The 15449-nt window shown below is 49.3% G+C and overlaps 1 protein-coding gene and 1 non-coding gene across 3 annotated transcripts in view; one reads left to right on the forward strand and one right to left on the reverse strand.

The window, feature by feature from the left end:
- Positions 1-1605: 1605 nt before the first annotated feature.
- The window catches only part of ITGAL (integrin subunit alpha L), a 50668-nt gene continuing 36824 nt past the window's right edge, over positions 1606-15449 (forward strand). The window contains exons 1-9 of one of the 2 annotated variants that reach the window (XM_055365904.2): positions 1606-1846; positions 3154-3256; positions 4259-4353; positions 4466-4533; positions 8060-8177; positions 8300-8430; positions 10385-10530; positions 12757-12889; positions 13043-13193. In XM_055365904.2, the coding sequence (XP_055221879.2) occupies positions 1786-1846; positions 3154-3256; positions 4259-4353; positions 4466-4533; positions 8060-8177; positions 8300-8430; positions 10385-10530; positions 12757-12889; positions 13043-13193 (1006 nt within the window). In that variant the 5' untranslated portion in view covers positions 1606-1785. The remainder of the gene's footprint in view (positions 1847-3153; positions 3257-4258; positions 4354-4465; positions 4534-8059; positions 8178-8299; positions 8431-10384; positions 10531-12756; positions 12890-13042; positions 13194-15449) is intronic. The other variant, XM_055365906.2, reaches the window with a different exon arrangement.
- LOC115933313 (U7 small nuclear RNA) lies at positions 12080-12140 on the reverse strand. The gene has a single exon (XR_004069192.1). It is a non-coding gene; the product is annotated as a U7 small nuclear RNA (small nuclear RNA).

The following is a 15449-nucleotide window of genomic DNA, read 5'->3' on the forward strand; positions in this document are numbered from 1 at the left end:
ATTTTTGGTAGAGATGGGGGTTTCTCCATGTTGGCCAGGCTGGTCTTGAACTCTTGACCTCAGGTGATCCACCTGCCTCGGCCTCCCACAGGGCTAGGATTAGAGGTGTCAGGCCGTTTAAAACTAATTGAGCACAACCAGTTACCAATATCTTTGTTCCTTCTCCACTCCCTCTGCTTCACTTGACTAGCCTAAAATAAATAAATTTAAAAAACTGGGCACAGTGGCTCACACCTGTAATCCCAGCACTTTGGGAGGCCGAGGCAGGAGGATTACTTGAGCATAGGAGTTCAAGATCAGCCTGGGCAACATAGTGAAAAACCATCTCAAAAAAGAAAAATTAGCCAGGCATGGTGGCATGCACCTGTGGTTTCAGCTACTTAAGAGCAGAGGTGGGAGGATCGCTTGATTCTGGGAGTTCAAGGTTGCATTGAGCTGTGATCGCGCCAGTGCACTCTCGCTTGGGTGACAGAGCAAGACCTTGTCTCAAAAAATTTAAAACAAAACAAAAAAAACTGGTTATTTGTCTTTTTATTGTTGAATTATAAGAGTTTTAAAAAATATATTCTGGAAACAAATCCCTTATTAGAGATATGATTTGCAAATATTTTCTCCAATTTTTTTTTTTTTTAAAGACAAAGTTTCACTTTGTCGCCCAGGCTGGTCTTGATTCCTGACTTCAAGAGATGCTCTTACCTCCACCTCCTGAAGCCCCAAAGGGCTGGAATTACAGCCAGTGAGCCACGGCACCCAGCCTGGCAACATAGTGAAAAACCATCTCAAAAAAGAAAAATTAGCCAGGCATGGTGGCATGCACCTGTGGTTTCAGCTACTTAGGAGCAGAGGTGGGAGGATCGCTTGATTCTGGGAGTTCAAGATTGCATTGAGCTGTGATCGCGCCAGTGCACTCTCGCTTGGGTGACAGAGCAAGACCTTGTCTCAAAAAATTTAAAACAAAACAAAAAAAACTGGTTATTTGTCTTTTTATTGTTGAATTATAAGAGTTTTAAAAAATATATTCTGGAAACAAATCCCTTATTAGAGATATGATTTGCAAATATTTTCTCCAATTTTTTTTTTTTTTTTAAAGACAAAGTTTCACTTTGTCACCCAGGCTGGTCTTGATTCCTGACTTCAAGAGATGCTCTTACCTCCACCTCCTGAAGCCCCAAAGGGCTGGAATTACAGCCAGTGAGCCACGGCACCCAGCCTCCAATTCTTTAGATTTTACATTTTAGAACCAAAATGGGTTAAATACACTGTTCTGTAATCTGCTCTTTTCTTTAATAGTAGCTCATGTACATCTTTCAAGGTCAAGAGAAAGCTCTCACTTTCTCCCCGTTTTATTTTTCCTTCCCTCATTCTTTTTCACTGCTGCATAACATTCCATTGTAATTTTGCCACTGTTTATTAGACCAGTCCTCTGCTGAGCTTTACAGAGCCCTTAGTTGGGATGTTAGTGAGAAACCATGACAGCAGTGGAGACAGTCATCTCCCTGACATGCTGTCAGCTTTTGGATGATGTGAAAATGCAAGCAGGCACAGGAAATGTCTCTAACTTGCTTACACTTCCTCCCTGAACCCCTGCGGTTTCACAACTCCTGCAGGCACACCTCCCTCCCCGCCTGCCAGTGTCACCAGCCTGTTGCCTCTGTGAGAAAGTACCACTGTAAGAGGCCAAAGGGCATGATCATTTTCCTCTTTCACCCTGTCTAGGTTGCCAGCAAATCCCACGGGCCTCCTGACGCTGCCCCTGGGGCCACAGGTCCCTCGAGTGCTGGAAGGATGAAGGATTCCTGCATCACCGTGATGGCCATGGCGCTGCTGTCTGGGTTCTTTTTCTTCGGTAGGCAAGGGAGGAGAAGGGAGGAGGCAGGGGAAGGGACATATGTCTGTGACCAGAGAAACTGCAGGGCTTGGTGCAGCTGGAGTAAACAAGGAGCTGCCCCCTAAAAGTGGGACTGGCCTTAGGGATATGGGGCCCAGGGATCTTGGAAGGAGAAAGGGGAGAGTGGGGAAATAAAAGAAACAAATAAGCAAGGGGTGGAGGCAAAGACAGAGAAGGGAGCATAAGAAGGGGCAGTGGGTTCTTTAAAAAGGCAGATGGGGCCAGGCGCGGTGGCTCACGCCTGTAATCCCAGCACTTTAGGAGCCTAAAGTGGGCAGATTACTTGAGGTCAGGAATTTAAGACAGACTGGCCAACATGCCAAAACCTCGTCTCTACTAAAAATACAATAAAATTAGCTTGGCGTGGTGGCACAGGCCTGTAATCCCAGCTACTCGGGAGGCTGAGGCATGAGAATCATTTGATCCCATGAGGCAGAGGTTGCAGTGAGCCAAGCTCGTGCCAATGCACTCCAGCCTGGGTGACAGAGCAAGACCCTGTCTCTTAAACAACAAACAAAGAAAAGGCAGACAGTTATTGAGTAGCTAGAGCTGGGAGGAGGGTTCTGGGTTCTGGGGCCACCTCTGCGCGTTTTAGGCAAGTCCTTTCCCCTTTCCAGCCCCACACCCTTCATCTAAACAAATGAAGGCCCGGCCTCCATGACATTCTAGGATGCTCTGAACTAAACTCCATGCGGGGAGAGAAAGCAGGGCGGACAGGGCAGCTGGGTGTGCCAGGGCGCCTGGGCAGGCCGACTGAGGGGGAAGGGAGCTGGGATCTACAGATGCTCCGAAAGACTGGCCCGGTGGGGTGGGGAGGCAGCCCCCCAGGGATCAGGGGAGCTACAATCTGAGACTGTGGGAGGAGGCGCCTGGGCCCCATGACCGCAGGAGAAGTGGGTGGCAGAGGCGCACCCGGCTCGGGGGCATCCCCATCTTGGCCTCTGCCTGAGAACTTGGTCACCCTCTGCCTTGGGGCCCCTTGGGTCTGCTCCTCTCTCTGGAGCCTCTAACTTCTCATCCTTCCTTTTTTGCAGAGAGGCCAAACGGGAAGTTGTGTCCTCAGGCCCTGGGAAGAGCTTTCAGAGCTCTAGGGGGGCCGGGAGTTGCTCCTTCCATATTCCCAGAAGTCAACGCCCTGGAGGGGAAGCGCAGGGTGCGGGCGGCCTGGGGAGCGACATCCGGGTGGGCCTGGGATCGGCCACCTGCCGGGCACATGCAGGGGCGGGGGTCCCTCGGTCGCAGCTGACGACCCTTGCCTTCCTCAGCGCCGGCCTCGAGCTACAACCTGGACGTGCGGGGCGCGCGGAGCTTCTCCCCACCGCGCCCCGGGAGGCACTTTGGATACCGCGTCCTGCAGGTCGGAAACGGGTGAGCTGTGCCCCACAAGTCCTCCTCCTGATGCCCGCCCTGGGGCAGCCCCCGAGGCGGTGGCCTCCTCCCCGACCCTCGCCTGGGCTAGTCGGTGGCACGAGGCAGCTCTCCAGGGGTTCCCGTCTGGAGGAGCCTGTGGTGGGAATCCTCAGAGACAGGAGTGAGGGATCAAAAAGCGGGATACACGCGATCAGGGAGGCCATGGAAGTGCAGAACAGGGAAGGATCCCAGCCCCAGAACACTTCGCATTGCCCAGTAGGTTCCTGACACTCCCTTACTCCCCTGCGAGCGCCTGGAAGCCAGGAGTCTGTTCTCTCTTCCTAACCCTTCTTAGATACGCCACCGCCCAGCACACAGTCGGTAAGCCATGAATGGCTTTTGAATCAAGGATTGAATGAATGTACTTGTCATGAGACATTCTGGCGGATCATTCTCTGGGCCTCAGAGACTGTAAATGCAAAGGAACCTTAATTTTCTAGGATTTTAGCATTTGGAATTATTTCTCTGCGATTCTGTAGGGAAGAGATGAGGACGGAGGCATCTTCTTTTTTTTTTTTTTTTTTTTTTTTTGAGACGGAGTTTTCGCTCTTGTCGCCCAGGCTGTAGTGCAACGGTTAGATCTCAGCTCTCTGCAATCTGTGCCTCCCAGGTTCAAGCCATTCTCCTGCCTCAGCCTCCCAAATAGATGGGATTACAGGCATGCACCACCACGCCGGGCTAATTGTTGTATTTTTAGTAGAGACGGGGTTTCACCATATTGGCCAGGCTGGTCTCAAGTTCCTGACCTCAGGTGATCCACTGACATCGGCCTCCCAAAGTACTTTGGCCTCATGCGAAAGTTACAGGCATGAGCCACCCCACCTGGCCAGAGGCACCTTCTTGAAGGGGAATGGCTGCAGTGCTTGGAGAAATGAGACAGGAGATCTGACCTCCTTAGCAGGCAGGAGTAGATGGGTACAGATCTGGGCACTCCCTCTCACAGGTGAGATTTCTCACCAGGGTCATCGTGGGAGCTCCAGGGGAGGGGAACAGCACAGGAAGCCTCTATCAGTGCCAGTCGGGCACAGGACACTGCCTGCCAGTCACCCTGAGAGGTGAGTAGCTGGGGGGTGAACTGGGAGGAATGGGATCTTGGGGAAACTGAGGCTGGCCCCAGCCCACCTAGATTGCCTGAGCTCCTCCAGACCAACCTTCTGGTGCCTACAGGTTCCAACTATACCTCCAAGTACTTGGGAATGACCTTGGCAACAGACCCCACAGATGGAAGCATTTTGGTAAGAATTTTGTGCAGTGGTGTTATCAGAGCCTGTGAAGCTCAATTCAAGTAATGAGAAAAGAAAAGAAGAAGAATGTGGATAAAAGTTCCCACAGACGGTCAAAGGCATCAGAGTCAGTTAGTGTTTATTGAGAACCAATGATGAACCAGCCTTTTTTTTTTTTTTTTTTTTGAGACAAGGTCTCATTCTATTATTCTATTGCCCAGGCTGGAGTGCAGTGGCATGATCACAGCTCATTGTAGCCTCAACCTCCCTGCGCTCAAGTAATCCTCCCACCTCAGCCTCCCAATTAGCTGGGACTATAGGCGCATGCTACCATGCCCAGCTAATTTTTATACTGTTTGTAGACAGAGAGTGTCACCATGTTGCCCAGACTGGTCTTGAGCTCAAGAATCCTCCTGCCTCTAATCCCAGCACTTGGGAGGCCGAGGCAGGCAGATCACGAGGTCAGGAGATCGAGACCATCCTGGCTAACACGGTGAAACCCCCATCTCTACTAAAAACACAAAAAATCAGCCGGGCATGGTCGCGGGTGCCTGTAGTCCCAGCTACTCAGGAGGCTGAGGCAGGAGAATGGTGTGAACCCGGGAGGCGGAGCTTGCAGTTAGCCGAGATAGTGCCACTGCACTCCAGCCTGGGCGACAGAGTGAAATTCCGTTTCAAAAAAAAAAAAGAATCTTCCTGCCTCAGCTTCCAAAGTGCTGGGATTACAGGTGTGAGCCACCACACCCAGCAGAGCCAGCTATTTTCAATAACTTACCTCACTTTTCTTCCAAATATGAAATATCTGTGATCATTGATATGCAATATGATTTTTAGCGGTATACAAACTTTTAATGTTTTCATGGTTATAAATTTAATGGCTTATTAGAAAAAAATATATGACAAGCACATCAAATTTATAATTTCTTACATCATATTGCTTAGGAAGAGGCTGAAGTTAAACAAAAATTTAAAGGAAAATGTTAAGAAAATAATAGTATGCTCACATGGCAGATATTGTGAAGTATTACACAAATGCCTAAAGTTTAGGAAACACTGCTTTTTTTTTTTTTTTGAGACAGAGTTTCACTCTTGTCACCCAGGCTGGAGTGCAGTGGCATGATCTCAGTTCACTGCAACCTCCGCCTCCCGAGTTCAAACGATTCTCCTGCCTCAGCCTCCGGAGTAGCTGGGATTACAGGCGTGTGCCACCATGCCTTGGCTAATTTTTGTATTTTTAGTAGAGATGGGGTTTCGCCATGTTGGCCAGGCTGGTCTCGTACTCCTGACCTGAGGTGATCTGCCTGCCTCGGCCTCCCAAAATGCTGGGATTACAGGCATGAGCTACCACACCTGGTCACTTTATTTCTTTTAACCCCTCAAGACACTCCGGTGAGATAGGGATCAGTGTACACATTTCACACACGAGGAAACAGGACCAAAGGGTTAAGAGACTTGACCAAGGTCACATGGTTGCAAAGTGGTAGAGTCAGGATTTGAATAAAATTCTCATTTGATCCCAAGTTCATTGCTCTCTCCAACTTATCCCAGCCAGCATCCTTCTGTGTGAGAGATAGAAGACTGAGTGAAATATTCATCCAGTATTTAAGTAGAGCTTGTTTATTTAGCTACTGTTATAGCCAGGCATTGGGCGAGGTTCTGACAGGGGAAGGGGAGTGAGATACAAAGTTGATGAGGCCAGGCTGGTGGCTCACATCTGTAATCCCAGCACTTTGGGAAGCCAAAGCTGGAGGATTGCTTGAGGCCAGGAGTTCAAGACCAGCCTGGTCAATCCTGTCCCTACAAAAAAAAAAAAAATGTTTTTTTCATTAGCTGGGCATGGTGGCACACACGTGTAGTCCCAGCTACTTGGGAGGATCAGTTGAGGCCAGGAGTTCAAGGCTGTAGTGAGCTTGATCACACCACTACACTACAGCCAGGGAGACAGAGTGAGACCTGTGTCTAAAAAGAACAAAAACAAAACAAAGCAAAAAGATGACCATGATACGAGCCCAGACTTTGAAGAAATTGCAATCTGGCAGGAAAGGGTCATAAATGAAAGAAATGACTTTGGGAGGCCGAGACAGGTGGATCGCTTGAGCCTAGGAGTTTAAGACTGGCCTGGGCAACATGGCAAAATGCCATCTCTACAAAAAAAAAATAGCCAGGCATGGTGGCGTGTGCCTGTAGTCCCAGCTATTTGGGAGGCTGAGGTAGGAGAATCACCTGAGCCCAGGAAGTTGAGGCTGCAGTGAGCCATGATTGTCCCACTGCACTCCAGCCTGGGTGATGGGAGTGAGACCTGAAAAGAAAGAAAGCAAGAAAGCAAAGAAAGGAAAGAAAGAAAGGAGGGAGGGAGGGAGGGAAGGAAGGAAGGGGAGAGGAGGAGAGAGAGATAGAGAGGAAGGAAGGAAGAAGAAAAAGAAAGACGAAGGAAGGAAGGAAGGAGAAGGAAGGAAGGAAAGAAAGAAAAGGCTGGGTGCAGTGGCTCACTCCTGTAATCCCAGCACTTTGGGAGGCCGAGGTGGGCAGACACAAGGTCAGGAGTTTGAGACCATCCTGGCCAATATGGTGAAACCCCGTCTCTACTAAAAATACAAAAGTTAACTGGGCGTGGTGGTGGGCACCTGTAGTCCCAGCTACTAAGGAGGTTGAGGCAGGAGAATCACTTGAACCCGGGAAGCAGAGGTTGCAGTGAGCCAAGATCGCACCACTGCACTCCAGACTGGGTGACAAAGCGAGACTCCGTCAAAAAAAAAAAAAAAAAAAGTAAGAAAGAAAAAGAAAGAAGGGGGGGTGGAGGGGAGGGGAGGGGAGAGGAAGGGAAAAAGAAAGAAAGAGGCATGGCTGGGCGCGGTGGCTCACGCCTGTAATCCCAGCACTTTGGGAGGCCGAGGCAGGCGGATCACGAGGTTGGGAGATCAAGACCATCCTGGCTAACACGGTGAAACCCCGTCTCTGCTAAAAATACAAAAAATTAGCCGGGTGTAGTGGCGGGTGCCTGTAGTCCCAGCTACTCAGAAGGCTGAGGCAGGAGAACGGCGTGAACCCGGGAGGCGAAGCTTGCAGTGAGCCGAGATCATGCCATGCAGTCCAGCCTAGGTGATAGAGCGAGACTCCATCTCAAAAAAAAAAAGAAAGAAAGAAAGAAAGAAAGAAAGAAAGAAAGAAAGAAAGAAAGAGGCACTGTATATTCTGGGAATCTTGATAATTTGATTTGGCTGGAACACAGAAAGAGAGATTGGGACTAGGAGAAGATGGACCTGGAAATGTGGGGTCGTGCCCAGTGTAAGCCCATATAAGGAGTCCAGACTCACCACCAGTCCTACAGGCGGTGAGCATCCATTGGCGTAGAGCATTGGTAGGATGGGAGGGATGGACAGTAGAGACTGTGGAGCGGACATTCCTTGCCTTGGTAACCAGTTGGATAGAGGAAGTGAGAAAGGGGACAAGGACTCTGAACGTTCCTAGTTTTGGTTGATGTTGCCCAAAAGACACATAGCAAATAGGAGACCCAATCTTTGGCCTTTGCTTTCTTTAGGCCTGTGACCCTGGGCTGTCTCGAACGTGTGACCAGAACACCTATCTGAGTGGCCTGTGTTACCTCTTCCGCCAGAATCTGCAGGGTCCCATGCTGCAGGGGCGCCCTGGTTTTCAGGGTAAGGAACTGGGGACTCATTGGGTAAAAATACCTCCAAATGGCTGTCCCTAGAGAGAACCAGCACGGGCAGGTCAAACACCAGAGATGCTTCACTGGGTCCCTTGCGTCTGGCTTCTGCAGAATGTATCAAGGGCAACGTAGACCTGGTATTTCTGTTTGATGGTTCGATGAGCTTGCAGCCAGATGAATTTCAGAAAATTCTGGACTTCATGAAGGATGTGATGAAGAAACTCAGCAACACTTCGTACCAGGTAAAAATGTTAGTCAGGATTCTTGGTTGCATGCAATAGATGCCTACCTGAACTGGCTTAAACCATGAAAGGAAATGTTAGTATGTGGAATCCTCAGAGCCTATGGGCATGGCTATAACTGGGCCTCTGGAAGGGACAAGAACCCGGGAGTAGAAAGCTTCTAGGAGTCTCTCTAGTTCTCATTTCCTTTTTTTTTTTTTTTTTTGAGATGGAGTTTTGCTCTTGTTGCCCAGGCTGGAGTGCAATGGCACAATCTCGACTCACTGCCTCCCAGGTTCAAGCGAGTCACCTGCCTCAGCCTCCCAAGTAGCTGGTATTACAGGCAACTGCCACTACACCCAGCTGATTTTTGTATTTTTAGTAGAGATGGGGTTTCACCATGTTGCCAGGCTGGTCTCGAACTCCTGACCTTGTCATCTGCCCACCTTGACCTCCCAAAGTGCTGGGATTACAGGCGTGAGCCACCGTGCACAGCCATTTTTTCTTTTTGAGACAGGGTCTCACTGTGTCCCCAAGGCTGGAATCATAGTGGCACGATCATAGCTTACTGTAGCCTCAAACTCCTGGGCTCAAATGATCCTCCCAACTAGCTGGGACTACCCATGTGCACCACTGTGCGTGGCTAATTTTTAAATTTTCTGTAGAGATGGTTTATCATTGTGTTGCCCAGACTGGTCCCAAACTCCTGGATCTCTCAAGAGATCCTCCTGCCTTGGCCTCCTAAAGTGCTGGGATTACAGGCATGAGCCACTGTGCCCAGCTAGTTCTCATTTCTGTTTCTTTTTGCGTCTTTGCTTCCTTCTTCTCTTTTCTCAGTCTCCATAGACTGGCTCCCTTAGCGCCTTTAGACCACATAGACCTATGGAAAGCTCCTAAGTTCATGTGTTAAAGTTCCAAGAGGGTTTTTTACCTTCCCCTCAACCAACGCCTCCCTTTGCAAATTTCCACTTCTCAGAGAAGAGGTTCTGGATGGCGTAGCTTCAGTCAGGTGTTGATCCCCGGCCCAGCCAACTGTATCTAGTTAAGCAGGGTCACTCAGCAGAAATATGGCTGCTGGAACCCATCCCTATCAGTGACATAGGTGGACCTAGAAAACAGGAGCTCAACACACAGTGTTACATGAGGGAGCAAGGTTTATTTCATTTTATTTCTGTGTTTATTTGTATATTGCCTCATTTTCAAAAGAATTATCTGAGGCAAGGATGTGGAGTTGGGTTGCCCAGGTCCTGCATAAGAAGAGGTTGAGCCAGGCACAGTGGCTCACACCTGTAATCCCAGCACATTGGGAGGCTTAGCCGGGAGGATCACTTGAAGGCAGGAGTTCGAGACCAGCCTGGGCAACATAGCAAGACCCCATTTCTACAAAAAATAAAAGCTAGCCAAGTGTGGTGGCACGTGCCTGAAGTCCCAGCTACTTCGGAGGCTGACGAGGGAGGATGGCTCGAGCCTGGGAGGCTGAGGCTGCAGTGAGCTATGATTGTGACCGTGCACTCCAGCCTGGGAGACAGAACAAGACCCTGTTTTGAAAAAGAAGAAGTAGAGTTTGGGGCTGGGCACGGTGACTCATGCCTGTAATCCTAGCACTTTGGGAGGCTGAGGCAGGTGGATCACCTGAGGTCAGGAGTTCGAGACCAGCCTGGCCAATATGGTGAAACACCGTCTCTACTAAAAATACACACACACACACACACACACACACACACAAATATTCGGGTGTGGTGGCACGTGCCTGTAATCGCAGCTACTTGGGAGGCTGAGGCATGAAAATCGCTGGAACCCTGGAGGCAGAGGTTGCAGTGAGCCAAGATTGTGCCACTGCACTCCAGCCTGGGCAACAAGAGTGAAACTCCATCTAAAAAACAAAAAAAAAAAAAAAAAAAAAAAAAAGAAGTAGAGTTTGGAACAAATGGAAAGGGATATATAATTGAATGTCATTTCTTCCTTCCTTTTCTAGTTTGCTGCTGTTCAGTTTTCCACAAGCTACAAAACAGAATTTGATTTCTCAGATTATGTTAAACGGAAGGACCCTGATGCTCTGCTGAAGCATGTAAAGCACATGTTGCTGTTGACCAACACCTTTGGTGCCATCAATTATGTCGCGTGAGTTCCCTTTTGCAGGAGAGCGCGTGTCCAGTGATTTGTTCTGGGTGATCTACCCACTTCCAGCTGCAGGGCATGGGAACTCAGTAGGTAGGTACAGCAAGGGGCAGTTTATTGTCTGAATTGAAGTGGAACAATTTTACTGCAGATTCTTTTGGTTGTACGTAACAGAAATCTACTCTGTACTAATTAAATCCAAGAGAAAGTCTAAGCCAGGTGCACAATCTGTAATCCCAGTGCTTTGGGAAGCTGAGGCAGGAGGATCTCTTGAGCCCAGAAGTTTTTGTTTGTTTGTTTGGTTTTTGGTTTTTGTTTTTGTTTTTTGAGATGGAGTTTCACTCTTGTTGCCCAGGCTGTAGTGTAATGGCATGATCTCGGCTCACCGCAACCTCCACCTCCCAGGTTCAAGCCATTCTCCTGCCTCCGCCTCTCAAGTAGCTGGGATTACAGACCTGTGCCACCACGCCTGGCTAATTTTTTTGTATTTTTAGTAGAGATGGGCTTTCACCATGTTGGCCAGGCTGGTCTCAAACTCCTGACCTCAGGTGATCCACCTGCCTCACCCTCCCAAAGTGCTGGGATTACAGGTGTGAGTCACCACACCTGGCCTATGAGCCGGGAGTTTGAAGCTGCAGTGAGCTATGATCACACCATTGCACTCCAGCCTGGACAACAGAGCAAGATCTTAACTCTAAGAAATTAAAAATAAATTAAAAAAGAAGAGCCAGGACACCAATGTGGCTGGAGAGAAATAAGTGAGGGGGGAAAATAGTAGGTGATGATGTCAGAGAGATCATGAGGGTCTGGATGGGTTAGTGACTTGGAGGCCATAGTGAGGACTTTGGCTTTCCTCTGAGTAAGATGAGAAGTCATTAGAGGTTTTGAGTAGAGGAGTGATGATCTATGTTTTTTAAAAGATCCCTCTGGCTGCAGGGTTGATATTAGACTGTAGAGGGGGCAAGGGCGGGCGGAAGCGATAGGGCCAGTTAGAAGGCTACTGAAAAATCCAGATGAGAGACAATGGTTGTATAAACCAGGGTGGAAATCCATGAACAGGACCCGCAACAGGCCCATGTCTGTGTGGATGGAGATTGGAGAAGCATTTTGCATCCAAGATAGAACCAGAGGTCTTGACAGCAGGTGTTCATGGGTAAGACAGTTCACACCTTGCTGCTATTCCAGCAAGAGCTATGGCCAACCCAACTTGCTCAGAGGAAGGCTGTGGGCAAGACAGGAATTTTCTTTTTCTTTTTTTTTTAGAGTCAAGGTCTCACTCTGTTGCCCAGGCTGGAGTGCAGTGATGTGATCCTAGCTCACTGCAGCCTCAAACTCCTGGCCTCAAGCGATCCTCCTGTCTCAGCCTCCTGAGTAGTTGGGACTACAATCACACACCACCATGCCTGGCTAATTGTTTTCATCTTTGTAGAGTTGGAGTCTCGCTATGTTGCCCAGGATGGTCTGGAACTCCCAGGGCAGAAATTTTTAGCCTTGGCCCATCTGGTGTTCCGTTCTCCCTTCTTTATTTTTTTTTTTTAATTTTTTTGAGGGTGGAGGATTTTAGCAAAAAACAGAAAGCCTGCTAGACAAATTCTAAAAGAGCTGTAACACTAGTTCTCCCTCCTTCATCTCACAAGCACAACCGCCTCCTTTGTGCTGGGAGCCAGAGATACAGCAACAAATCCAACATGGTCCTTTCCTTGAGGAACTCATGGTTTAGGGGGAAAATTGACAGAGAAATGAGTCACGGTAATTCACTAGGTTCACTGCTATGGTAGAGATCCGGAGGCAGCCTGTGGACTATGGCAAGGCAGAGGAGGTGCTGGAAGAGTGACTCCCCAGTTTTCTTCAGCTGTAGGACCCTCTCTTCCACATTGAAATCTCACTTGTATCAACGTCTGTAGCTGATTAAAGAGTGGTGGCCATGTGGTTGCAATGGAGGGTAGGAAGCCCAGAGTCATTCCTCACAAAACCTCCTCCTCCTGTCCATGGGCTCTGGGACACCCTCTGGACTGCCCAGGATGCAGTGTGAGGACCACTGGTCCAGAAGGAAAGGGGTGGCAGCAAAGAGGTTTAGAGGTGACTGCTGCAGGCTTGGAATCCCGGCCTGGGAGATCCAGGAAGGGCTTTTGCGTAACCAGCATGGAGGTGACTTGATGAGCAGGTGGGGAAGGAGACCTCAGGCCCTAGTTTGGGGGAGTCTCTCATCTCCTCCTTTCCTGGACACAGGACAGAGGTGTTCCGGGAGGAGCTGGGGGCCCGGCCAGATGCCACCAAAGTGCTTATCATCATCACGGATGGGGAGGCCACCGACAGTGGCAACATCGATGCGGCCAAAGACATCATCCGCTACATCATTGGGGTAGGGCCCCTGCTGCTTCCTGCATCTCATCTTCCCTCTCCTCTTTCTGAACCCCAAGCCCCTTTCTCCCTGGGGCCAGACTCTTGTGAAAATAATAGCAAACTGGACTGAGGTTTGGGGGATTTCAGCTCCTCACTCTCCACTCCCTCACAGATTGGAAAGCATTTTCAGACCAAGGAGAGTCAGGAGACCCTCCACAAATTTGCATCAAAACCCGCGAGCGAGTTTGTGAAAATTCTGGACACATTTGAGAAGCTGAAAGATCTATTCACTGAGCTGCAGAAGAAGATCTATGTCATTGAGGGTGAGTGGTAGGCCCTGGGAGAGGGCTCGGGAGTCTGCATAAAGAAATTCCCCTGGGACATCAGGCCGGGCTCGGTGGCTCACACCTGTAATCCCAGCACTTTGGGAGGCTGAGGCAGGTGGATCGATTGAGCTCAGGAGTTTGAGACCAGCCTGGGCAACATGGCAAAACCCCATCTATACTAAAAATACAAAAAGTAGCCAGGTGTGGTGGTGGGTGCCTGTAATCCCACTACTCAGGAAGCTGAGGCGCAAGAATCGCTTGAACTCAGGAGGCAGAGGTTGCAGTGAGCCAAGATCGCTCCACTGCACTCCAGCCTGGGTGGCAGAGGAAGACTCCATTTCAAAAAATAAAAAACAAAAAACAAAAATGCCCGGACGCGGTGGCTCACACCTGTAATCCGAGCACTTTGGGAGGCCGAGGTGGGCAGATCACCTGAGGTCAGGAGTTCGAGACCAGCCTGGCCAAGATGGCGAAACCCCATCTCTACTAAAAATACAAAAATTAGCCTGGGCTTGGTGGTGCATGCCTGTAATCCCAGCTACTCAGGGGGCTGAGGCAGGAGAATCGCTTGAACCCAGGAGGCGGAGGTTGTAGTGAGCTGAGATGTGCCATTGCACTCCAGCCTGGGCAACACAGCAAGACTCAGTCTCAAAAAAAACAAAACAAAACAAAACAAAACAAAAAAACAAAAAAAAACTCCCCTGGGACATCATATTAGAAACACAAAGAATAATAAGCACTTACTGAATATCTGATCTTGTGCCAAGGGCTTGCCTAAATAAAACAGACCTTTAGAAGGAATTTAGGAGAGGGTCATTTGAGAGCAGCCTCTGTGATCTTTCTTTCTCTTCCTTCTTTCTCTCCTTCCTTCCTTCCTCCCTTCCTTCCCTTTCCCTCTCCTCCCCTCCCCTCTCCTCCCCTCTCCTCCCCCCTTCCTCTCCCCTCCTCTTCTCTTCTTTTCTCTTCTCTCTTTTCTTTTTTTTTTTTGAGACAGAGTCTCGCTCTGTTGCCCAGGCTGGAGTGCAGTGGTGCAATCTCTGCTCACTGCAAGCTCCACTTCCCAGGCTCACGCCATTCCCCTGCCTCAGCCTCCCGAGCAGCTGGGACTACAGGCGCCAGCCACCACGACTGGCTAATTTTTGTATTTTTAGTAGAGACGGGGTTTCATCGTGTTAGCCAGGATGATCTCGATCTGACCTCGTGATCTGCCCGCCTTGGCCTCCCAAAGTGCTGGGATTACAGGCGTGAGCCACCGCACCCAGCCTCTTTTCTTTTTTGCTTTTCTTTCGCAGGGTCTCACTCTGTCACCCAGGCTGGGGTACAGTGGCATGATCACAGCTCACTGCAGCCTTGACCTTCCAGGCTCAGGTGATCCTCCCACGTAGCTGGGACTACAGGTGTGTGATACCACACCTGGCTAATTTTTTTTTTTTGTATTTTTTGTAGAGGCAGGGATCTCGCTATGTTGCCCGGGCTGGTCTCGAATTCCTGGCCCCAAGCAATCTGCCCGCCTCGGCCTCCTAAAGTGCTAGGATTACAGGCGTGAGCCACTGCACCCGGCCCTCTCTGATATTTCTTTCTGAAATTCCATCTTCTCTTGGAGCTCAGGTTGATCTAGGACTGACCTATGTCTTGCTGGTGTGATCTGAGCCCCGCAGAGTGAATGTAATTCCTCCCCCTTCTTGCTCAACTGTCTTGCTGTCACTTATCCAAAGCTCCACATTACTTCAGAAGGGCAGGCTGGCAGAGGCCAGTGTGAAGAACCCACAAGTCTTCTTTCCTGGCCTAGAATAAGAGAAGATTTATATTGTGGTCACTGGATGGAGGACTGGTTATGGAGGGCATTTCCCCAGGAAGCTTACTTGACTGAAAGATATGTGATTCCTATAGGAAAGTCTCCTTTGCTAGGACACAGCCTTGGTGTTCGGTTCAGTTAAAGAAGCAATGGGCTGAGCGTGGTGGCTCACGCCTGTCATCCCAACACTCTGGGAGGCTGAGGCAGGCGGATCACTTGAGGTCACCCAGCTACTTGGGAGGCTAAAGTAGGAGAATCACTTGAACCCAGGATGCAGAGGTTGCAGTGAGCTGAGATTGTGACACTGTACTCCAGCCTGGGTGACAAGAGCAAAACTGTCTCAAAAAAAAAAAAAAAAAAAAAAGCAGCAGCAATGGTCCAGCCTGGGCAGCATAGCAAGAAGCCATGTCTAAATAATTAATAAAAATGAAAAGTGATTTTTTTAAAAAAAGTTTCTT

This window comes from Gorilla gorilla, chromosome 18 (genome assembly GCF_029281585.2).
Source record: "Gorilla gorilla gorilla isolate KB3781 chromosome 18, NHGRI_mGorGor1-v2.1_pri, whole genome shotgun sequence".
NCBI lineage: Eukaryota > Metazoa > Chordata > Mammalia > Primates > Hominidae > Gorilla > Gorilla gorilla.